The sequence below is a fragment of the Amblyomma mixtum genome, chromosome 10 (assembly GCF_055824585.1).
Source record: "Amblyomma mixtum isolate Tamu chromosome 10, ASM5582458v1, whole genome shotgun sequence".
NCBI classification, from domain to species: Eukaryota; Metazoa; Arthropoda; class Arachnida; order Ixodida; family Ixodidae; genus Amblyomma; species Amblyomma mixtum.
This window is the reverse complement of record NC_143021.1, coordinates 161,938,375-161,954,983: the sequence shown is the minus strand read 5'-3', so window position 1 is coordinate 161,954,983 and position 16,609 is coordinate 161,938,375. Positions and strand designations below refer to the sequence as shown.

Below are 16,609 nucleotides of genomic sequence, written 5' to 3'. Positions count from 1 at the left end.
GAGGTGGCCGCGGCCGCTGAGCAGGACGCCATTTTCTCAAAAGTGAAAGGGAGCCGGACGGAAAAAGTAAACACGGCCAGGGTTGCGGAGACAGCGAAAACGTGAAACAGAAAAATACGACAAGCGCAAAATACAAAATCACAGATCTCGATCGATTCGCTCGCAATAGCAGCGTTTTTTGTCCCGCTGATGGCAAAAGTAGTAATCACGAAGCCTGCCGGCAAAGCATTTGTAATTTTCCGCTCACCACAAGCAACGCACTATTTTGTGTCACGTATGCAGGTTGCGCGAAAAGGAGCGCTAGCTTCAGGGGGGTAAAGAGCGGCGAGGAGGTTGTGATACGTGATACACTTGAGCGGCGCCATCTTGTTACTCCCATAGTTGCCTGTACTTATTTGTGGTTCGTGGTATTGAAAATTAAGCGATCATTTTCAATGTATCGACACAGAACACATTAAAAATAAACCTCTTCAACTGTAAACGTCGAAAAGTGTGCTTAAGCGTTACACTTAATTCTTTTATTGTTCTAAACATTGAAATATGCAGACGTGTGTCAGAGAACTTACGAAAGTTTCGTTTTCGTTTCGTGTGCTGTAGCAGCTGTAGTGGCTGTAGGTTACCGAGGGATGCTAGTTCATTGCTACTTACAGCGTAGACTGCAGGACAGAATTGAGATACGGCAGTTTAATACGCCCAATACGCACTGCATTACACACCTCCCCGCGCCATGTCTACTTCGGAATCACTCACTCCCGCCGCTCGGTCCGCGGTCTTTCGCACGAGCGTTGGCTTCTCTGCTGGTTTTGTTTTTCAGTGTCTGATTCGGTGCCGGGAAAGCACTGCAGACGCCAGTCGCCTCCGGTCCACACATTGGTCGAACGTATTTCTCGTGCGCACGTCGGTCGATCGCGTACAGGAAACTGGACGCTAGACCCGTCGGCAGCGTTCGCGGCGAATTGCTGTAGGCACGCACCACGCTGTGACTCCGCGCGACGCTATCTACCGCTCTGCCTCGCTGTTGCACAGAGTGTTCAGAAGAATGCCGCCATCGTGCATCATATGCGAAACAAGGTGTCAAAAGCGATCAGGCATTTCGCTTCATGTGTGAGCAATGTTCTTCTCTGGAAAATTCATAACGGCAGTGTCGCGCGTTTTTTTCGTTAAGATTTTTTTGTACGCATGCAGCACGCTTGAGAAGCATTAATTCGTGGAGCCTTACGTTTAGTGGTATATATTACAGGCCTGGCAGTGAAACAGTATATGAATTCCTCAGAACAACAGAAACTTTCTGCAAAAGTGGCTAAGCACTATTACGACACCACTGCCTAGTTACATATAGGGCAGAGGATCTGATCAAGACATTTTGAGCTGTCATGCTTTTACAGCAGCCACACCAGGCACTTTTTGAAACCAGATGCAGTGCTAACGATATTCCAAAGGGTACATAGTGAGCAGGTAGGTGCAAATTGTGGCTGCTGTCTGTTTATGTATAGTAGAAGCTGCATTCAGTGTGAAATTTTAATGCTTGTTACGAGTGAGTTTTGAAAATGATGTTGAACCTAGCTACAGCCTTTACAGCCAAATCGTAAGTAAAAAGAGGTAAACTTAACTTTTCAACAAAACTAAAATTTACTAACTGGTATGTCAGTACGAAAGTATAGGCAGGAATGCAGCATAAAAAGAATGAGGTTCATGATAAATTAAATGGATCATGTATCAGCAGTTCAGAGTGGTGCACTAGATGGGAGGGTTTACGCAGGAGAGACTGTGTTAGGCATGTCTACATTATTATACAGAATTCTGACAGAGGTCGTGGTGTCTCACCAAGTCCGTCTGCGTAGGGTGATAAGTTATAATACAGTGAGTGCCTCAGTTCGTGCAATACTTTTACTTCAGGTTGCAAGCAAACCTCACAGTGCTATTTCAGGATTGCAGTGTTTGCCACTTATGTCAAAGCAAAAACGCAAGCAGGTAAGGTTAGGTGAGCAAAAAGGCCAATGCTTCAGGCAACAAAATTTTTCTCAGGGTATATCTATGTAGGAGCACGCAAGCTCAGAAGCAGACAGTTCACAGACAATGTCCTCAGCCCCCTCACGAGCTCAGTCACCCTTAAGGAAGTTCCCACGCTTGCAGGTAAAACACAATGAATCCGAATGCTGGTATCTCCCGTAATGTAAATGTTTTTACTTCAGACCATTAGTGTGACAAAGTATCTCAGCCAACCGGTCACCTCACCTATATGCAAATCTGGCTAAGAAGTGCTTGAAGCTGGGCTTGTTGGCGCATATTCGTGAAAGACATGAGAGCGCAAAACCAATCTATGCGATCAAGAGCATGGATAAGGGCAAAGGCTATATAAACGTTCTTCTTTGAATAAATCATGTTGAAAGTGCAGCGCTCGTCTTGTTCCCTTACTCGTCCGTGTTGCCGTTTTGCGCTCTCATGTCTTTCACGTATATGAAAATCCCCCTGCAAGCACTTGCACACACCCACAACAAAGTCCCCACGCAAGCGAAAGTAGGCGAGATGCTTCAGATAAATAGCTAGAACCTCAGGTCAAAACTGGTTTTGCTTCAGGACAAGTCTACACCACAAACCCCCAGCTCAACAGCAGCATCATCAGGGAAATCTCCACGCAAGTGCTTGCAGGTAACATAAAAAAGGTAGAAGATGCACTGTCACCTCTGACAAGGCAAATTTGCACTTGGGATATGAAGCACGTTGCAGAAGAGGATTTTTGATTAATTTCAATCCCTGAGGTTTTTGTACATGCCACAAATTTATTACCAAATACAGAGTACCAGCTGTTCCAGCTAGCTGTACTGTATATTCTCTTAAATGCTCCTCCATCACACAATAAAAACTTGGCATTCAATAACTGCTGATACAGTAACAGTAGTGGGGTAGCTTCACCAGTGGATTGAAGGAATGAACCTGGCCAATGTGCTTGTTTATGAAGTAGAATCCTAGTGTCAAATTCAGGCCTGCATTCCTTTAGATTGCAAATATCTCATGTTGTGTCTTATGTCAGATAAATGGCAATCATACGCCAAACGCAAGGTAAATGTGTCTCTTGACTGTAGTAGAGGAAATAAGATTCTTTGTTGCAGTTTCTAAAACACACTTTATACTTGTGATGCAAAACCACTGCAAAGGTCACTGAAGTGTTCAGCAAGTACTCACTCATTTATTAGTGTTAAAACAATCTAAATACAAAGCAGTTGCACATTTAAGCTTTTACACAGGCACTCATGTGCATTCTGAAGGTCTGATTTTTTGGTTTTGTGGGGTTTAACATCCAAGAGTGGCACAGGCTAGAGGGACACTATTTCTGAAGGGATCTGCACAAGACGCACATTTATGCTATAAATAACAGGCATGATGAAGAGTGACATGGAACATTTATTCCAACATTGTTCAAGATACTAAATAGGAAGACGCTTTGTTTTTAAGCACCAACAATATCGCATCAAGGCAGCCCTATTAGGTGTCGAACAGTTAAGAGCACAGGTCTTGCCACTGTTTCTTTTTTTTTTTTCATGTGCATTCTTCGAGCATGTGAACAGATGTGCAAGGTATTGAATGTTACATTGTGCATGACTGAGGCATCATTTACATGCTATATTTATTTGTCTCATGTGTACAACAGTAATATCAGTGAATTTATCGAAAAAAATAAAAAAATGCATTCACAAACATAACTGCTCAAGTTAAATAACTGTCAACTATGAAGCCAACTGTAACTTCGCAGTGCAAGTTGTTAGCAAGTAATCTCACATGCCTGTGATTGTAAAGATACACTGGCTGTCAATTTTCTCACGCAGAACATGGCATGAATTTTTAATACTTAGAAAGCTGTACGCGAGAAAACTGCATTCCAACATTTCTATTTACCGTGCACAATGCTCTGCTGGTGCTCTCTGAACGCGACTTATCCCACACGTCTCTTGCATAAAGTTCTTTCATGTATGTGCGCTTCGTTGGTGCTTCGGTGCACACAGATTAAACAATTCAGAGCGGAGTCCGTTACAGATTTCGCGTTGTATTCAAACAGAATTCGCATCTTGACAGGCAGTGGTAGAAAAGGAAAACAGTACAGAAGGCAGCGTCTCCCTTCTGCCTCGCATCCATTATGGAACACCAACGAAGTCAGACCGCGGGAGAAAACAGGAGGTGACTATGGTTCACACTTTACTAAAGGGACTCCAGGTAACGCCAAAATGCATGGAGCATGCATGTTTTATAACGCCCCGTACATCAAAACAAACCTTGCTGAACCTCACCCCCAATCCTCGCTGATCTCGGCTCACACACACACAAAGCACACATAATGAGCGGCACAGGATTCACCACCACCTGTAACTGCCTTTGTACGCTCACAGTCGCGAACATTTCGCACGTGAACTAAAACGAATTCAACACAGTACGTAAGCAAGCCTCAGCACCGTTCCTCGCACAGCTCTTTAGCGCGCACTACGACGCGAGCGGCCATGCTGGGCGAAGTTGCCAGGTTAGTACGCTGTAATTGACGTTAAACCGTCAAACCTGGTCTAGGTCGTCTGTATCAAGCAGGGAACCATGAGCGAGGTAACAAGATGGCTGCCATCCGCGGTTAGAAAAAAAAGAGAGAGGGTTTACATGGGAGTGCTGCCGCCGCTTTCTCTCTAGAGTTGGTATATTAGCTCTATGGCTAGCTTTGACGGCGTTGCATCTGATGTATGAAACGGAGTATAGCGCATTCGCGCGCCACGATTGTGCTGCTCTCAACCGTGGCTTGAGTGAACGAAATCAGCGGCTGGCAAGGCGCGACGACCTCATTGCTCCGGTCAAATGCTTAGGGGAATCCCCCAAGGTGGAGTAGATTTGTAATAAGGGAGTAATTACTCATTGAGCCTTCCTTTGTAGCCGTATGGCTGCGCTTGGGTGGACGTCAGTGAGTAATTACTCCCTTATAACCGTCCGTTGTACAGCGTTCTGGATGGTGTTACATGCGTTACCATGTGTTCGGGCGGTGTCACACATAAAAAAAAAAGACTGATCGCCTGAAATAAATTCATTTCACTAACCGAGAGCGTTTGGTTTGTTTGGACTTCCTTGTCCGTTGCCCTGAGTGCGCTATTTTTTCTATGATGGCCGAAGCTAAACGTCTATGTCTTGCACCGATGACATGCTTTCTCATTCCCACAGGTAATCATTTTTAAGTATCTGTACTGAAGTAAAAATAAATTTTCATCTATCGATACATAGGAGTCACTTGACTCGAAGCAGGGGTCAGCAAAAAATAACAATTAAAAATAGCATAGAAATCAAACACATATTACAAGAACTACGTATGATGACACACGTATGATACGAATGCTATGGAAGATTACACCAGAGGCTTTCAAATTAGCAACAAGCATTTCAACATTCGGGCTACCCACTACACGACTCAGCAATTTATTCCAGTCACAAATTGTTTTGTCAAAAAATATGAGAATTTAAATCTATCCAGTACATGCTCCATTACATTACATGCAAGGGTACACATATTGAGGACTGCCAAGAGAGAATCATAGTCGTCGTTTCTACGACTATGGTTCTCTCTTGGCAGGCTGCAATATGTGTACCCATGGCGACAGGCGACGCTTACGTGACATGCAGTTTCTGCAAAAAGTCGCGCACGGTTTCATTAACTCTGGGACCTTAGTGATGTCGCTGAATTTTCGTGTGCCGCATGCAAAAGCCGCAAAATGTTTTGACACATTTTATCCCGATTTGCACGCCAACTGTCCAATGACTCGTTTACAAATCCTGTATAACAAATCGTTGATTGACACGGACGCATTTGCCTAATTGTTGTTTTCATGCCTGCTTTTAAATGTTTTGAAGTGGTCATTCTGATGTATCTGACCTAGTGTGCGCACGTTTAGGCCACTTGGCTGTTGAGGCACATTCAAATAAACATACCTATCTATCACCGTGCGCTCGATATTCTTGAATAATTTTTCCATTATTGTACCGTGCACTCAAAACGTTTTGGGATATAACTCGAGCTGCTTATTCAGCGACCACGCTGGCGGGGCTGGAATGCACCATAATTTTTTCCCACTCAATTTTGAAAAGGCGCATTTAAGTCGGCGATCCGGGGCAACGCCCTGTAAAAGAGTTCAGTATCGGTCGCCGCGTCGAGATAGCTAATGAGAATTGAGAGCCCCAATTCAAATCACCCACTGGAGCATGCTTTCAGTTCGCAGAGCAAGAAAACATGCTCTGCACCGCCGGTAGGAATACGCGATAACTAGCGCTAGTCTCGACTCGACTTTTGCGCCAGAATTCCGGCCCTATGGGGCAGAACACTAATTCATTCCTTTACTTCCGAGTTATTTAATTGGAAAGGTACGCTAACGAGCTGGAAAAAATTACATATATTGTGGGAGAATCCGTTAATAAATGGAAATAAAGAAGCTAAATTTGCACTAGTGAAGTTTATAGTCGCTCTTAAAGGTGCACTGAAGAGGAATCTGATCTCGTCTTTTTGCCGCGGGAACTCGATCTACACGTTTCGAGCATTCTTAGAAACTTCGAATTATTGCCCTGCGTGGCTGATTTCCCTAATTAAATCGGATTAACGTCCTGCTCCAGCCTTTATTTTTTGAATTCTCCCCGTACGTCGGGCGGATCCGACCAACGCGTGGAGTGCCTTTCAGCCAGCTCCGTGGAGGCTTTGCTCCGTGGAGGCTTTGCTTTCACTTTATTTTGTTTTTTTAGGTTTCCGTGAATAAATTGTTTCCTTCGCAGATAATATAGCCGCAAAATAAGCCCGCAGAAATAAAAATACCCGCGAACTATTTGCTACTACGGATTACTAGGTATTACTCCGCCGATGGCACAGCGGCAAGCCGCCACGGGACTGGGCGAACGGCACCCACCGTACGGGGAGAATTCAAGAAAAAAAGATGGGAGCCGGACGTTAATTCGATTTAATTAGGGAAAGTTTCTAAGAATGCTCGGAACGTGTAGATCGAGTTTGCCGCGGCAAAAAGGCGAGTTCAAAAAAACTCTTCACTGCACCTTTAAGGCTGGTGACCTTGTACTTTATCCAGTTCGCTCACACTCACCACTCAGCACACACTCACCAGCAGGTGTGGTGAATGACCTGATCGGCGGGAGCCTTGAGCACGGATCGTTACAGACTGCCCTTCAGGTCTTGAAAGCAGGCGTTGATCTTCGCCCCGTTGGAATTCATGCAAGTGATGACCTTCTGGTATTCTGAGGAGCAGACACCGAGAATAGAAACAATGACAGAACAGCAAAGCATGCGGCAAACCGCTGTTGCTTCTAAGACATTGACGTCAATGAGGAAGTAGTCTCGAGTAAAAAATATTAGCACAAATCACTGGTGATCAGAATTGTCATATCTCACCACGCGGCGCTGCGGTTCGCAGACCTACCTATCGGGCCGTTTTCATGTTTGCAGCCTAGGGGGGGGGGGGGGGGGACGGCATGAAGTAAGCTTTATCAAGCGTGCCACCGCCCGAGCGTTGAAGTGCCGACCCTACGTGACTGCGCATGCGGCATTTATTTTGGCTCGGTTTTCATGAGCAAAGATGGCTTCTTTTTTATGACCGTTTTTTTCTATGTCCGTGATGGTTTGTCAAAAGGAACTCGCGAGAACAATAGGCTGTGTTAAAAAAAAGAGAGGCCGAGAGAGAAAAATAAATTTTTCTGGGCCATGACAGTCCGTTGAACCCCCCTAACACTATAATGGGAACGGCTCGGCACTCTCGTTATCAGCCTCTTTTTCACACCTAGCGCCATGCGTTGTCATTCCGGCGCTCTGGTGTAATGTGTGCTAATCTTTTTTACCCGCGACTGTACCAAGGCGCAAGGCAAAAGCTCTGGCAACCTCAAGATAATCGGAAAGGCTATGAGCTTGAAGTTAGTACCAGTTACGAATAGAATGTTGTTAAAGTTTTCACTGCGTGCAACAAGATTTCTGTTTTTGTCCACCGTCTGGAGCCGCGAATAGTTATCTTAAGAAACACTGATGCCGTTCAAGAAACCTAAAATAATACTTGAGTGAATGTAGCAGGCGCACGTTATAATATAAATTTTGTGATGCCCAATTCACAGTATGTACCAGATATAGTGCCACGGTGTTTAATTTTTATAGGACAACACTCCTTTTCAGAGAAGATTAAACAGGCTTGTTAACAAAGTGAAGGGCGTCTGGAACAGCAATTTACACATTTCCTCCTTGTCTTGCATTGCTATCGCACTGAAACATCCTGAAAAATTTCGGACATTGAAAGAATTCGTGGTTTAAAATCTTTGAAAAGTGGCAGTAAAGACGATACACTTGTTGCAGCTGTGAAAAACCAACGTTAAGTCATTGTGCTTGTTCACAATATTTTTGACGTGCAGCAGAATTATTGCCAGGACTAGGCACACTAGAACGTAGTGGCGAGAAAAGGAGCGCATTTGTGGATATAAAGCTCGCACGGACTGTCACACAAAGGAGGGAAAGAGCAGGACTTCTTTTCGAATATATTGGTGCAACAGATAAAAGCTTTTAGACCTACGGGTGTTCAAAACTTGAGGAGAATGTGCGGTAGCTTGAGAGGGCTAAAACAAAATTGTTGTCTGCAAATGATGACAGGAGTCTTTTTGGTAGAACCGACCGCCAAACAATAGCATTTTTCACTCTGAAACTAGAGAAAGGTGCGTTCTGGGGGGCATTTACAGAACAACGGCTTGCGATGTTTTAGGGTGCCCGAAACAGTGTAAAGTGAAATGTTTAGTTGGGACTAAGAAGCGTCGCAAAAAGTTTTTAAAGAACCTGTCCACACCATGACTGCTTGCTGTGAACGCGCCGGTGGACTCTACTAGTACTCGGACCATTGCTTACCTATAAAGCTCTTTAAGAGCAGATTCAGTGGGGAAGTTTTTTCTCGGGCAGTATTCTTTTATTTATTTATTTCGCCTAAACTGCTGGTTTTATTAGGGCGGGGTACAACAAAACACGACATAACACAGGCAAAGAACACAAAACCAAATCTGATTAACGCAGCTTGAACATTTTCGGAAATAAGCACAGAGAATTGCATTCCTAATTCCCGTAAACAGGTTTTTCAGTATTCTCGAGCATATTAATTCGCGCTATTTTCTCTAAACAATTCTTGTCCTGAAACAAGGCTATCATTGTCAACGTATTACTTACAAGCATACCGCATCATAGACGTTATTCTCCACATTAGTGCAGACTTTCAAGTCCCCGTATCTTACAGAAGTTCGTTAGTGCTACCATAATAGGTTGGTAGCAATTTTTGAAGCACAGGCCAGAAAAGCTACTAAAAGAAAAGCGGAAAGCTAGATGGCTTGGTGGGGATTGCAGGTTATAGCACAATAAAAAAAGTTTAAATATAAGCTAAGGCAGGAAATGCGCTATTATCTTTGTGGCATGTATATATGCTTTTCTCCTCGAATAAAACCTTCACTTGAAAGTTCGTTCTTTTTTCGTCTTCCCTTTTTGTGCCGTCATCGTTTTTTTTTCTCACTGTGAAATAAAACTACTAAAGTTTTGTATAACGAAAAACCTCACTGAGCATAACCGCCCAAGTATACTTCGACCGCACATGACTTCACAAGACATCGCACTTCAGCTGAGCCCGTTTATTGCCTCTCAAAGTGAAGGCACAAATGCTTGAAGTTGGTTGCCGGTCTGAAGCGCTACAAGACAAAAACGGACGTTCTCGAAAACCAGAAGAAACCCCACATCCTCAGAACCTCGCTGTCGCCAGGCTTGAAATTTGAAATTTGACGCCAGGCTGCAGGACCTACTTGCACTCTTCAAAACCAGCTCATTAAAAAAAATTGAACTTTTCCACTCTTTAATGAGACATATTTATTAATTCAGTGCCAGTTCGAAGCTTCAAAGCCTTGCTTGTAAGCCGAAAATCCGATGACATGATGGCTGAAATGGCTTCCTGCATTGTGGATTAACCCATGCGTTGTAATATAAAGAGGGGCCAGGACGTACCTTTGTAAGGCTCCGAACTGACATTGCAAATGCTGTTGACAATATTCTCAAGTGATTTGACGGCCACCAGAGTCGCTGTCGCCGACAAACCATCCAGGCAGTCATTGACAAACTCCAGTGTGCAACGAATCTGTTTCTTTTCCGTCCTAAAGGTGGAAAAGAACAAAAAGGCACCTAAAAACGGGAAATATTGAGTACCTTAAACTCGCGTCTTGTATAACTCATGCACTTGTTTTATACACAGACGGCCGGTTAGATTATTAGTGACACAATATTGCGGCTGGTAATCGATAGCACTGGGCCACTTAGCAGGACTGTATAGGACTGTTATAGGACTGTATAGGACTGTATAGGACTGTAGCAGGACTGTTTTTTTCACTGTATAGTGAGAAAAGAAAATAAAATAACTGTCAATAACTGTCAATAACTGACTAAACCCGCATCTTCCCTTTCTAGGGCAAAGGTTGCTTCCCTTAACTTGTTTGATTGACTGATACGCTTTAGCCTAACTGTAATCAACTCATTTCCTTTAATTAGATTCGTATATAGCAGTTTTTTCCTCCAGAAGTTGTCTTTAAGTTCCACTGCAATGTGGCCGGGATTACGGTGCGAGAGAGAGTGAGACAGCATAATAAGATCAATTAGTTGTTAAGAACTTCAGAACTTAAGAACACTTAAGGACTCGACTGTTAGAGAAACTTACAGTTGAGAAACCACCGTTGGAGATTGGGGAGAACTATTTAGTATGCACTTTCGAGAATTGCTAGTTTATTTTGGACTCACCGCATCTAGAGCAAGAAAAGTACCTTTTAGTCGGCGCACTTACGAGAACTAATTGCGCACTAGTTTCAGCTCTTCCATTAAGTCGTACAGCAAATAAAAATAATTGCGTTATGGTTCTCATTGTACCCTTGCAAATTGCAAATATATCGTTTATTACTTGAAGAGGAGCGCATCCAGAGAAATGACCTTCATTCAGAGCTGGAAATTTCCTCGGTCAGGCTCAGCAAACTTAGTGCGTCAGTTCAGTTTCAAAACGAATATCTATAATATTGTGTGCAACTTCTGGCTTTTTGACTGCCGGTACCGGCCATACACTAGACATCCTAATAAAAAAACTATCATCATCATCATCATCAATAAGTCAATAAGTTAGTCAATAAGCGGATTTTCCAGGTTCAACTGGAGGATTTCCTGGCTAAAAGCTGCCAGGGCAGCTTGACAGGGTTCAGGAAACCTCAACAAGCAGTAGCGCATGAGCGGTATAGGAAATTTTCAAAACCAGTCACACATACAGTAGTAGACTAAATAAACAAAAACACTCGACACATATATACATTGACTCGAATAATGCAAAAGAAAAGATGAGAACACTGAAATGGTCATACACATGTTGAAGGAAAAATACAATAACACTCAACCAAACTTTCAACGATCAAGAAGTGGAGGCATAGAATGACATCTGAACAAAATATTTCCGCAGCTCTGCTTTTTTATATTCCGTTGTATGTTGGTATGTGTTTAAAACATGGGGCAGATTATAAGACAAAATTTGTAATTTACAATCGGTGCGAAAACGTGGTATGTTACATGAGTTAGTGCTTCTTGTATACAGGGTGTTTCACCTAAGACTTTCTGCAATTTTTAAAAATAAGCTATTTGAATTAGATGCCCGCTTTTTCTGGCATTGCATTGTAAGTGGTGTAGTATATCATAATGCAGCTAAGACGTGCTAACTAGCAGGCTTATTAACCAATATTTAATAGTTAACTTTTAAACTATTACCCTTGGGCTCCTTAATTATTGAGAGGCATGTAGCCCACCGTAAGTAATGTCCACATCCGTTTTTAGAATTTCGCGAACGCAATTATCCTCGGTGCTGTGGCCCAACAAATTTAACCTACATCGCGCCAAAATACATGCGGTTTGAGAAGCTTGCAGGCAAAGCAACCTCTCCAGTGAACCTAACTCGTCGAAATAGCCAAAATTTGTTGGGTCACAGCGCCTAGGATAATCGCGTTCTCGAAATTCTAAAAACGGATATGGACATTACTTACGGTGGGCTACATGCCTCTCAATAATTAAGGAGCCCAAGGGTAATAGTTTAAAAGTTAACTATTAAATATTGGTTAACAAGCCTGCTAGTTAGCACGTCTTAGCTGCATTATGATGTACTAGACCACTGACAATGCAATGCCAGAAAAAGCGGGCATCTAATTCAAATAGCTCATTTTTAAAAATTGCAGAAAGTCTTAGGTGAAACACCCTGTATATGTTAGCACGACGCGTGTCCAAAGATGCTAGGGTAGAGTAAAAATCGACAATTGCTGCCGTGGAAAATTTTTTGCAATAACTTAAAATTATATAAAAAATCAACGCTGACAATGTTATTCGCATGAAAGGCGTATTTGGTGGTAGTCATCAATATTGGTGATTATTCGAACAATTTTCTTTTGCAATACTAGAAGCTTATTTATGTTATTTTTAGTTATTGTGGCCCATAATAAGCTACAGTAGTTAAGGTGAGAAAAATAATGCATAATAAATGTACAATTTAGATTTCAAGGGTAACGTTTCGTGGCGTCGTCGCAAAAGGGCCTTGCACACAGATGAACGTTTTTTTGCAGAGGTGTTCGACGTGGGCATCTGAGTTTAAATGACACGAAAATATACTCCAAGGATCTTGTGCTCTTCAACAATTTGTATTTGTTGGTTTTCTTAGCTGAACATGCAAATGGGTGTCGTCGGTTTGTTTCTTGCGCGACATATTATCGCCTTGGACTTTGCAGGATTTATCGTTAATTTATTCGTCATTGACCACCTAGATAATTTCTTGATTATGTCACTACATTTTAAAATTAAATCGTTAAGGTTAGGGCTTGAAAGAAGTATTGTGCTGTGATCAGCGTATATTAAAAATCGATGTAAGGATCTATACTAAGAATATAATTTATGTATGCACTAAACAAAACATGTCTCAGCACGCTTCCTTGTGGGACATCACAACTGATAAGCAAAAGGGAAGAAAGTTCATTATCTACAGACACCGACTGACTTCTATTTTGGAGACAGCTTTCAAGCAAACGGAGTGGTTTACCATTAATACCGTACTTTTGAAGTTTGTTAGCCAGAATCGTATGGTTTAAGCAATCAAACGCCTTACTGAAATCAAGAAAAAGGCACATGGTGTACAAGTTCTTGTCAAATTGTTCAAAAGGATTTCTTTCATTGTTAGTAAAGCTGTGTCTGTGTGTTTACCAGTTCTGAAACTGAATTGTGACCCAGTTATTACCCTATGTTTGTCAAAAGCTTTGTTATTGTTGACGAAATAACCTTTGCCAGTCCCTTGGAAAACACAGGGAGTACTGAAATGGGCATGCATGTAATTTGCTGATACATTTCGGTCGCCCTGTTCATAGATAACAGACACTTTTGCCGTTTTCATTCCATTGGGGAAAACACAGTATTCCAGTGCAAGATTATAGATGTGAGAAAGCAAGGGACAGATTGTGGGTAAGACATATCTCACTGGTTTCATCTGCATGGTATGAATATCTATGGCTTTGTTGTTACTAATTCCCATGCATGCATTATAAGCCTCATTTTCATCAGTAGGCTCGAAAAATATAGTCTCACTAACCTGACTAGGGTAACCGGCGATATTAGTGTCTGTAGGATCTTGAGATGAAGAATTGTTATTGAGGAAATGTTTGTTAAAATATTCTGCGAGTGCTTTTCCTTTTATTTCCTTGCCACCTATGGGGAGCCTGCGCTGTCCAGGTGGCAGTGCAGTTATTCCACTATTCGACTAAAAACGGCGGCCGTCAGTCGCTTGGGCCCCTGCAAACGCGAGTGCACATTGTGAACGATTAGACGCCCGCGTTTGGTTGATAGCACTATTTGCCTCGCTTCTGTAGACATAACCCAGATAGCTGACACGCACCACGTGTGTCTTCTACAGAGCGCAGAAGAAGCTCACGCCAGTAAGCTCAGGAAGGTGGCGTGGAATAACACCACGAGTGCCACAAAAACTGCTTGCTCCTCACGCTATGCTGTGTGTTACGGCGCTGCAATCGACACGGCAAACTTCAGCGCAGGTTCGCCATAGCGCAGTTTTTGCAACATAGTAATTCGCACGGCGACCTAGGACATCGTTTAAAGCTTTGCAAGCAATATCAAGTCTCTTCGAACTGACGGTAGAAAAGAGCTGCTGCTAATATCAATTTTTTGTTTTCCGAAGCTCCGAGTTTAATCGGCTTATTAACTTTTTAAAGGAAAGAAGTGCGTCTTCTACACGTGTTCGAAGGAACATTTTGATACAAAAGATTTTTGTTCCTTATCATTCTGAACAGTTCTCGTGCAATTCATGGTTTCCTGATCTGTATTGGAAGGGCTGTACTTTTCGAGCGGAAAGTGTCTCAAATAAAGACGAAGGAAATGGTGAAAAAATAAGTGGTATATGCATCATTGATGTCCGTCTTTTGCAGCACACAAGATCAGTCGAAGTTCGTAATATCGTGCTGAAGTCTTCCAATGAGCTGTATACTAACACTCTCGTTCATATTGTTTCGCTTAGCATGTTTATATTGAAAGGCGACAAACACCGGACAGTGATCATTCACATCACAAGCAATTGCACCACAAGAGAGTACATTGGTTTCAATATTCGTAACTATTAAATCAAGTGCTGGCACAGTCGCGCATGTGGCACGTGTTGCTATTTCTACTAAGTTGACAAACCCACAGGAAAGAAGTTTCATTTTGAAATCACGTACAGTAGCGTTGTGGTCAAGGATATTATTATTAAAATCACCACTGCACAAAAGGGAACATTTATTCAATGATGCATATTCTAGAATCTGGTCAAAAAAATCTTTAAAGTTTTTCTCATGTTTCCATTTGGGGGGTGGTATACTACATAAATCAGCTGGTTTCAATTTACTAATGTTGACACTTGATAATCTTCTGTAACTCCACTAAGATTAGGCAGAATGTGGCACCTTTTGCACGCGAGAATATAGATAGTAACACCGCCTCCGCGTCTGTTAGTTTTGTTAAGAAAAAAGACTTCGCAATCGGGCAGCTCTATCATCCTGCAGCCAGGTTGATACCACGTTTCAGTGAGCATCTAAACCGTAAATTCGAAGGAGAACTGTTTTAATAACAGAACGATTTCATCTTGTTTGTTGCCCACTGGGTGCGCATTAAGGTGCAAAGCAGTTTCACAGTTACGGTGCTTTAGCTTCACCTGTTGGGGTACGACAAGTTCGTGATAGGTCATTTTTGTTTAGTTCCTTTTAATTACAGAGCAGGAGGACGACAGACTTTAGTTGCCAGGTGAGCTATGCTTATCGCCTGCTGCTGACTCAGCACGACTGCTCTCCTGCGAGAAGATCTTGATGAGGTCCTTCTCGCTGGCTATCGGTACAATCGCCGAGCCATCACTTTGCTTCATGAATATCTTTCCATTTTGTGACATGACTTCCACAGATGCTCATAGTTTTTGTTTACAGCGAATGCAAGCAGTTTGTCGTTTGTCGTACTTTGGATGACGACGAGAAGCACTCGCTGTAACTTTGAACGAGGCTGCGTATGCGGTCTTGCTTGTTCCTGGGCAGGGCTGGGTCGATGTTGAAGATGAGCAAGTTCTCCTGGTTAGGAGTATCTTCTGCGGATCGGTCGAGAGGGCGATGACGTCTTGAAAGTCGTACACTTCGTCTAAGAAGACGATAGTAGTGCCTGTTGAGATGTAGGTATTCTTCGATCGCTGAAGTTTGAAGTTCGTCGACGTCTGGAAAGTCGTACACTTTGTCTAAGAAGACAATAGTAGTGCCTGTTGAGGTGTAGGTATTCTTCGATCGCTGAAGTTGGTCAGCAGCACTTCAGCTCGCCGGTATCGGAAACGGGCGATGCCTCGAGCGATGGCCATTCTTCGATCTAAGAGCAAATGAGTGCTTCTCTCGATAATACTCTCGATGATCTCGGTAATGCAGGTGCCTACAGGCACGATGACGCTTGACCGGAGTAGACCGCTCACTTCATAATCGGGTACACTCAAGGCAATGGGTTGCTCCAGTGTTGTCTTCAAAGCTAGGGCTGCCTCCCTCGAAAACGTGACAGACTTGAATTGGAGGTCGATGATCGATAGATGCTCAGTAAAAACGTCCGTGCCCAAGATCATGTCTTAGGGAGATTGCTGTATAACTATGGGTAAGTATGCCCACTGATTATTGCTCGCGCTGCGCATCTTCCCGATGGCGCAGTAAGCTAACCTCCAGCGATGCGGATTTTACAATCGTCCCAATTGGGCATGTCTTTCCTCGGCTGCGCATCGAATGTTCCGTTCATCACCGAGCAGTGTACACCCGTGTCAACCGCACTAGCAGCTTTGCGGTCTTCAATAGACACTTCTAGGCTGGAGGTTCTTGCTTGAGTTGCATGTGATTCTCGGTGTGAAATCACAGCTTCGGCCAGTGTTGATACTGCGGCCGGGGCGCGTCATTGTCGCTTTGAATTGCAGCGTTGTCATCTAGAAGTTGCGTCGAGTCACTGCCGGACTACTCTTCGCTTGCGTCGTCAGTAGTGGAC

The 16,609-nt window shown here is 43.1% G+C and overlaps 1 protein-coding gene and 1 pseudogene across 1 annotated transcript in view; one reads left to right on the top strand and one right to left on the bottom strand.

Annotated features, from left to right (window-relative positions):
* The window catches only part of LOC149327546 (uncharacterized), a 39,767-nt gene that overhangs the window by 7,709 nt on the left and 15,449 nt on the right, over positions 1 to 16,609 (bottom strand). The window contains exons 3-4 of the mRNA XM_089562866.1: positions 10,022 to 10,167; positions 7,119 to 7,251 (exon numbers count right to left, since the gene is read on the bottom strand). Of these exons, the coding sequence (XP_089418992.1) occupies positions 7,169 to 7,251; positions 10,022 to 10,167 (229 nt within the window). The 3' untranslated portion in view covers positions 7,119 to 7,168. The remainder of the gene's footprint in view (positions 1 to 7,118; positions 7,252 to 10,021; positions 10,168 to 16,609) is intronic.
* LOC149327547 (uncharacterized) lies at positions 1,040 to 2,839 on the top strand (annotated as a pseudogene).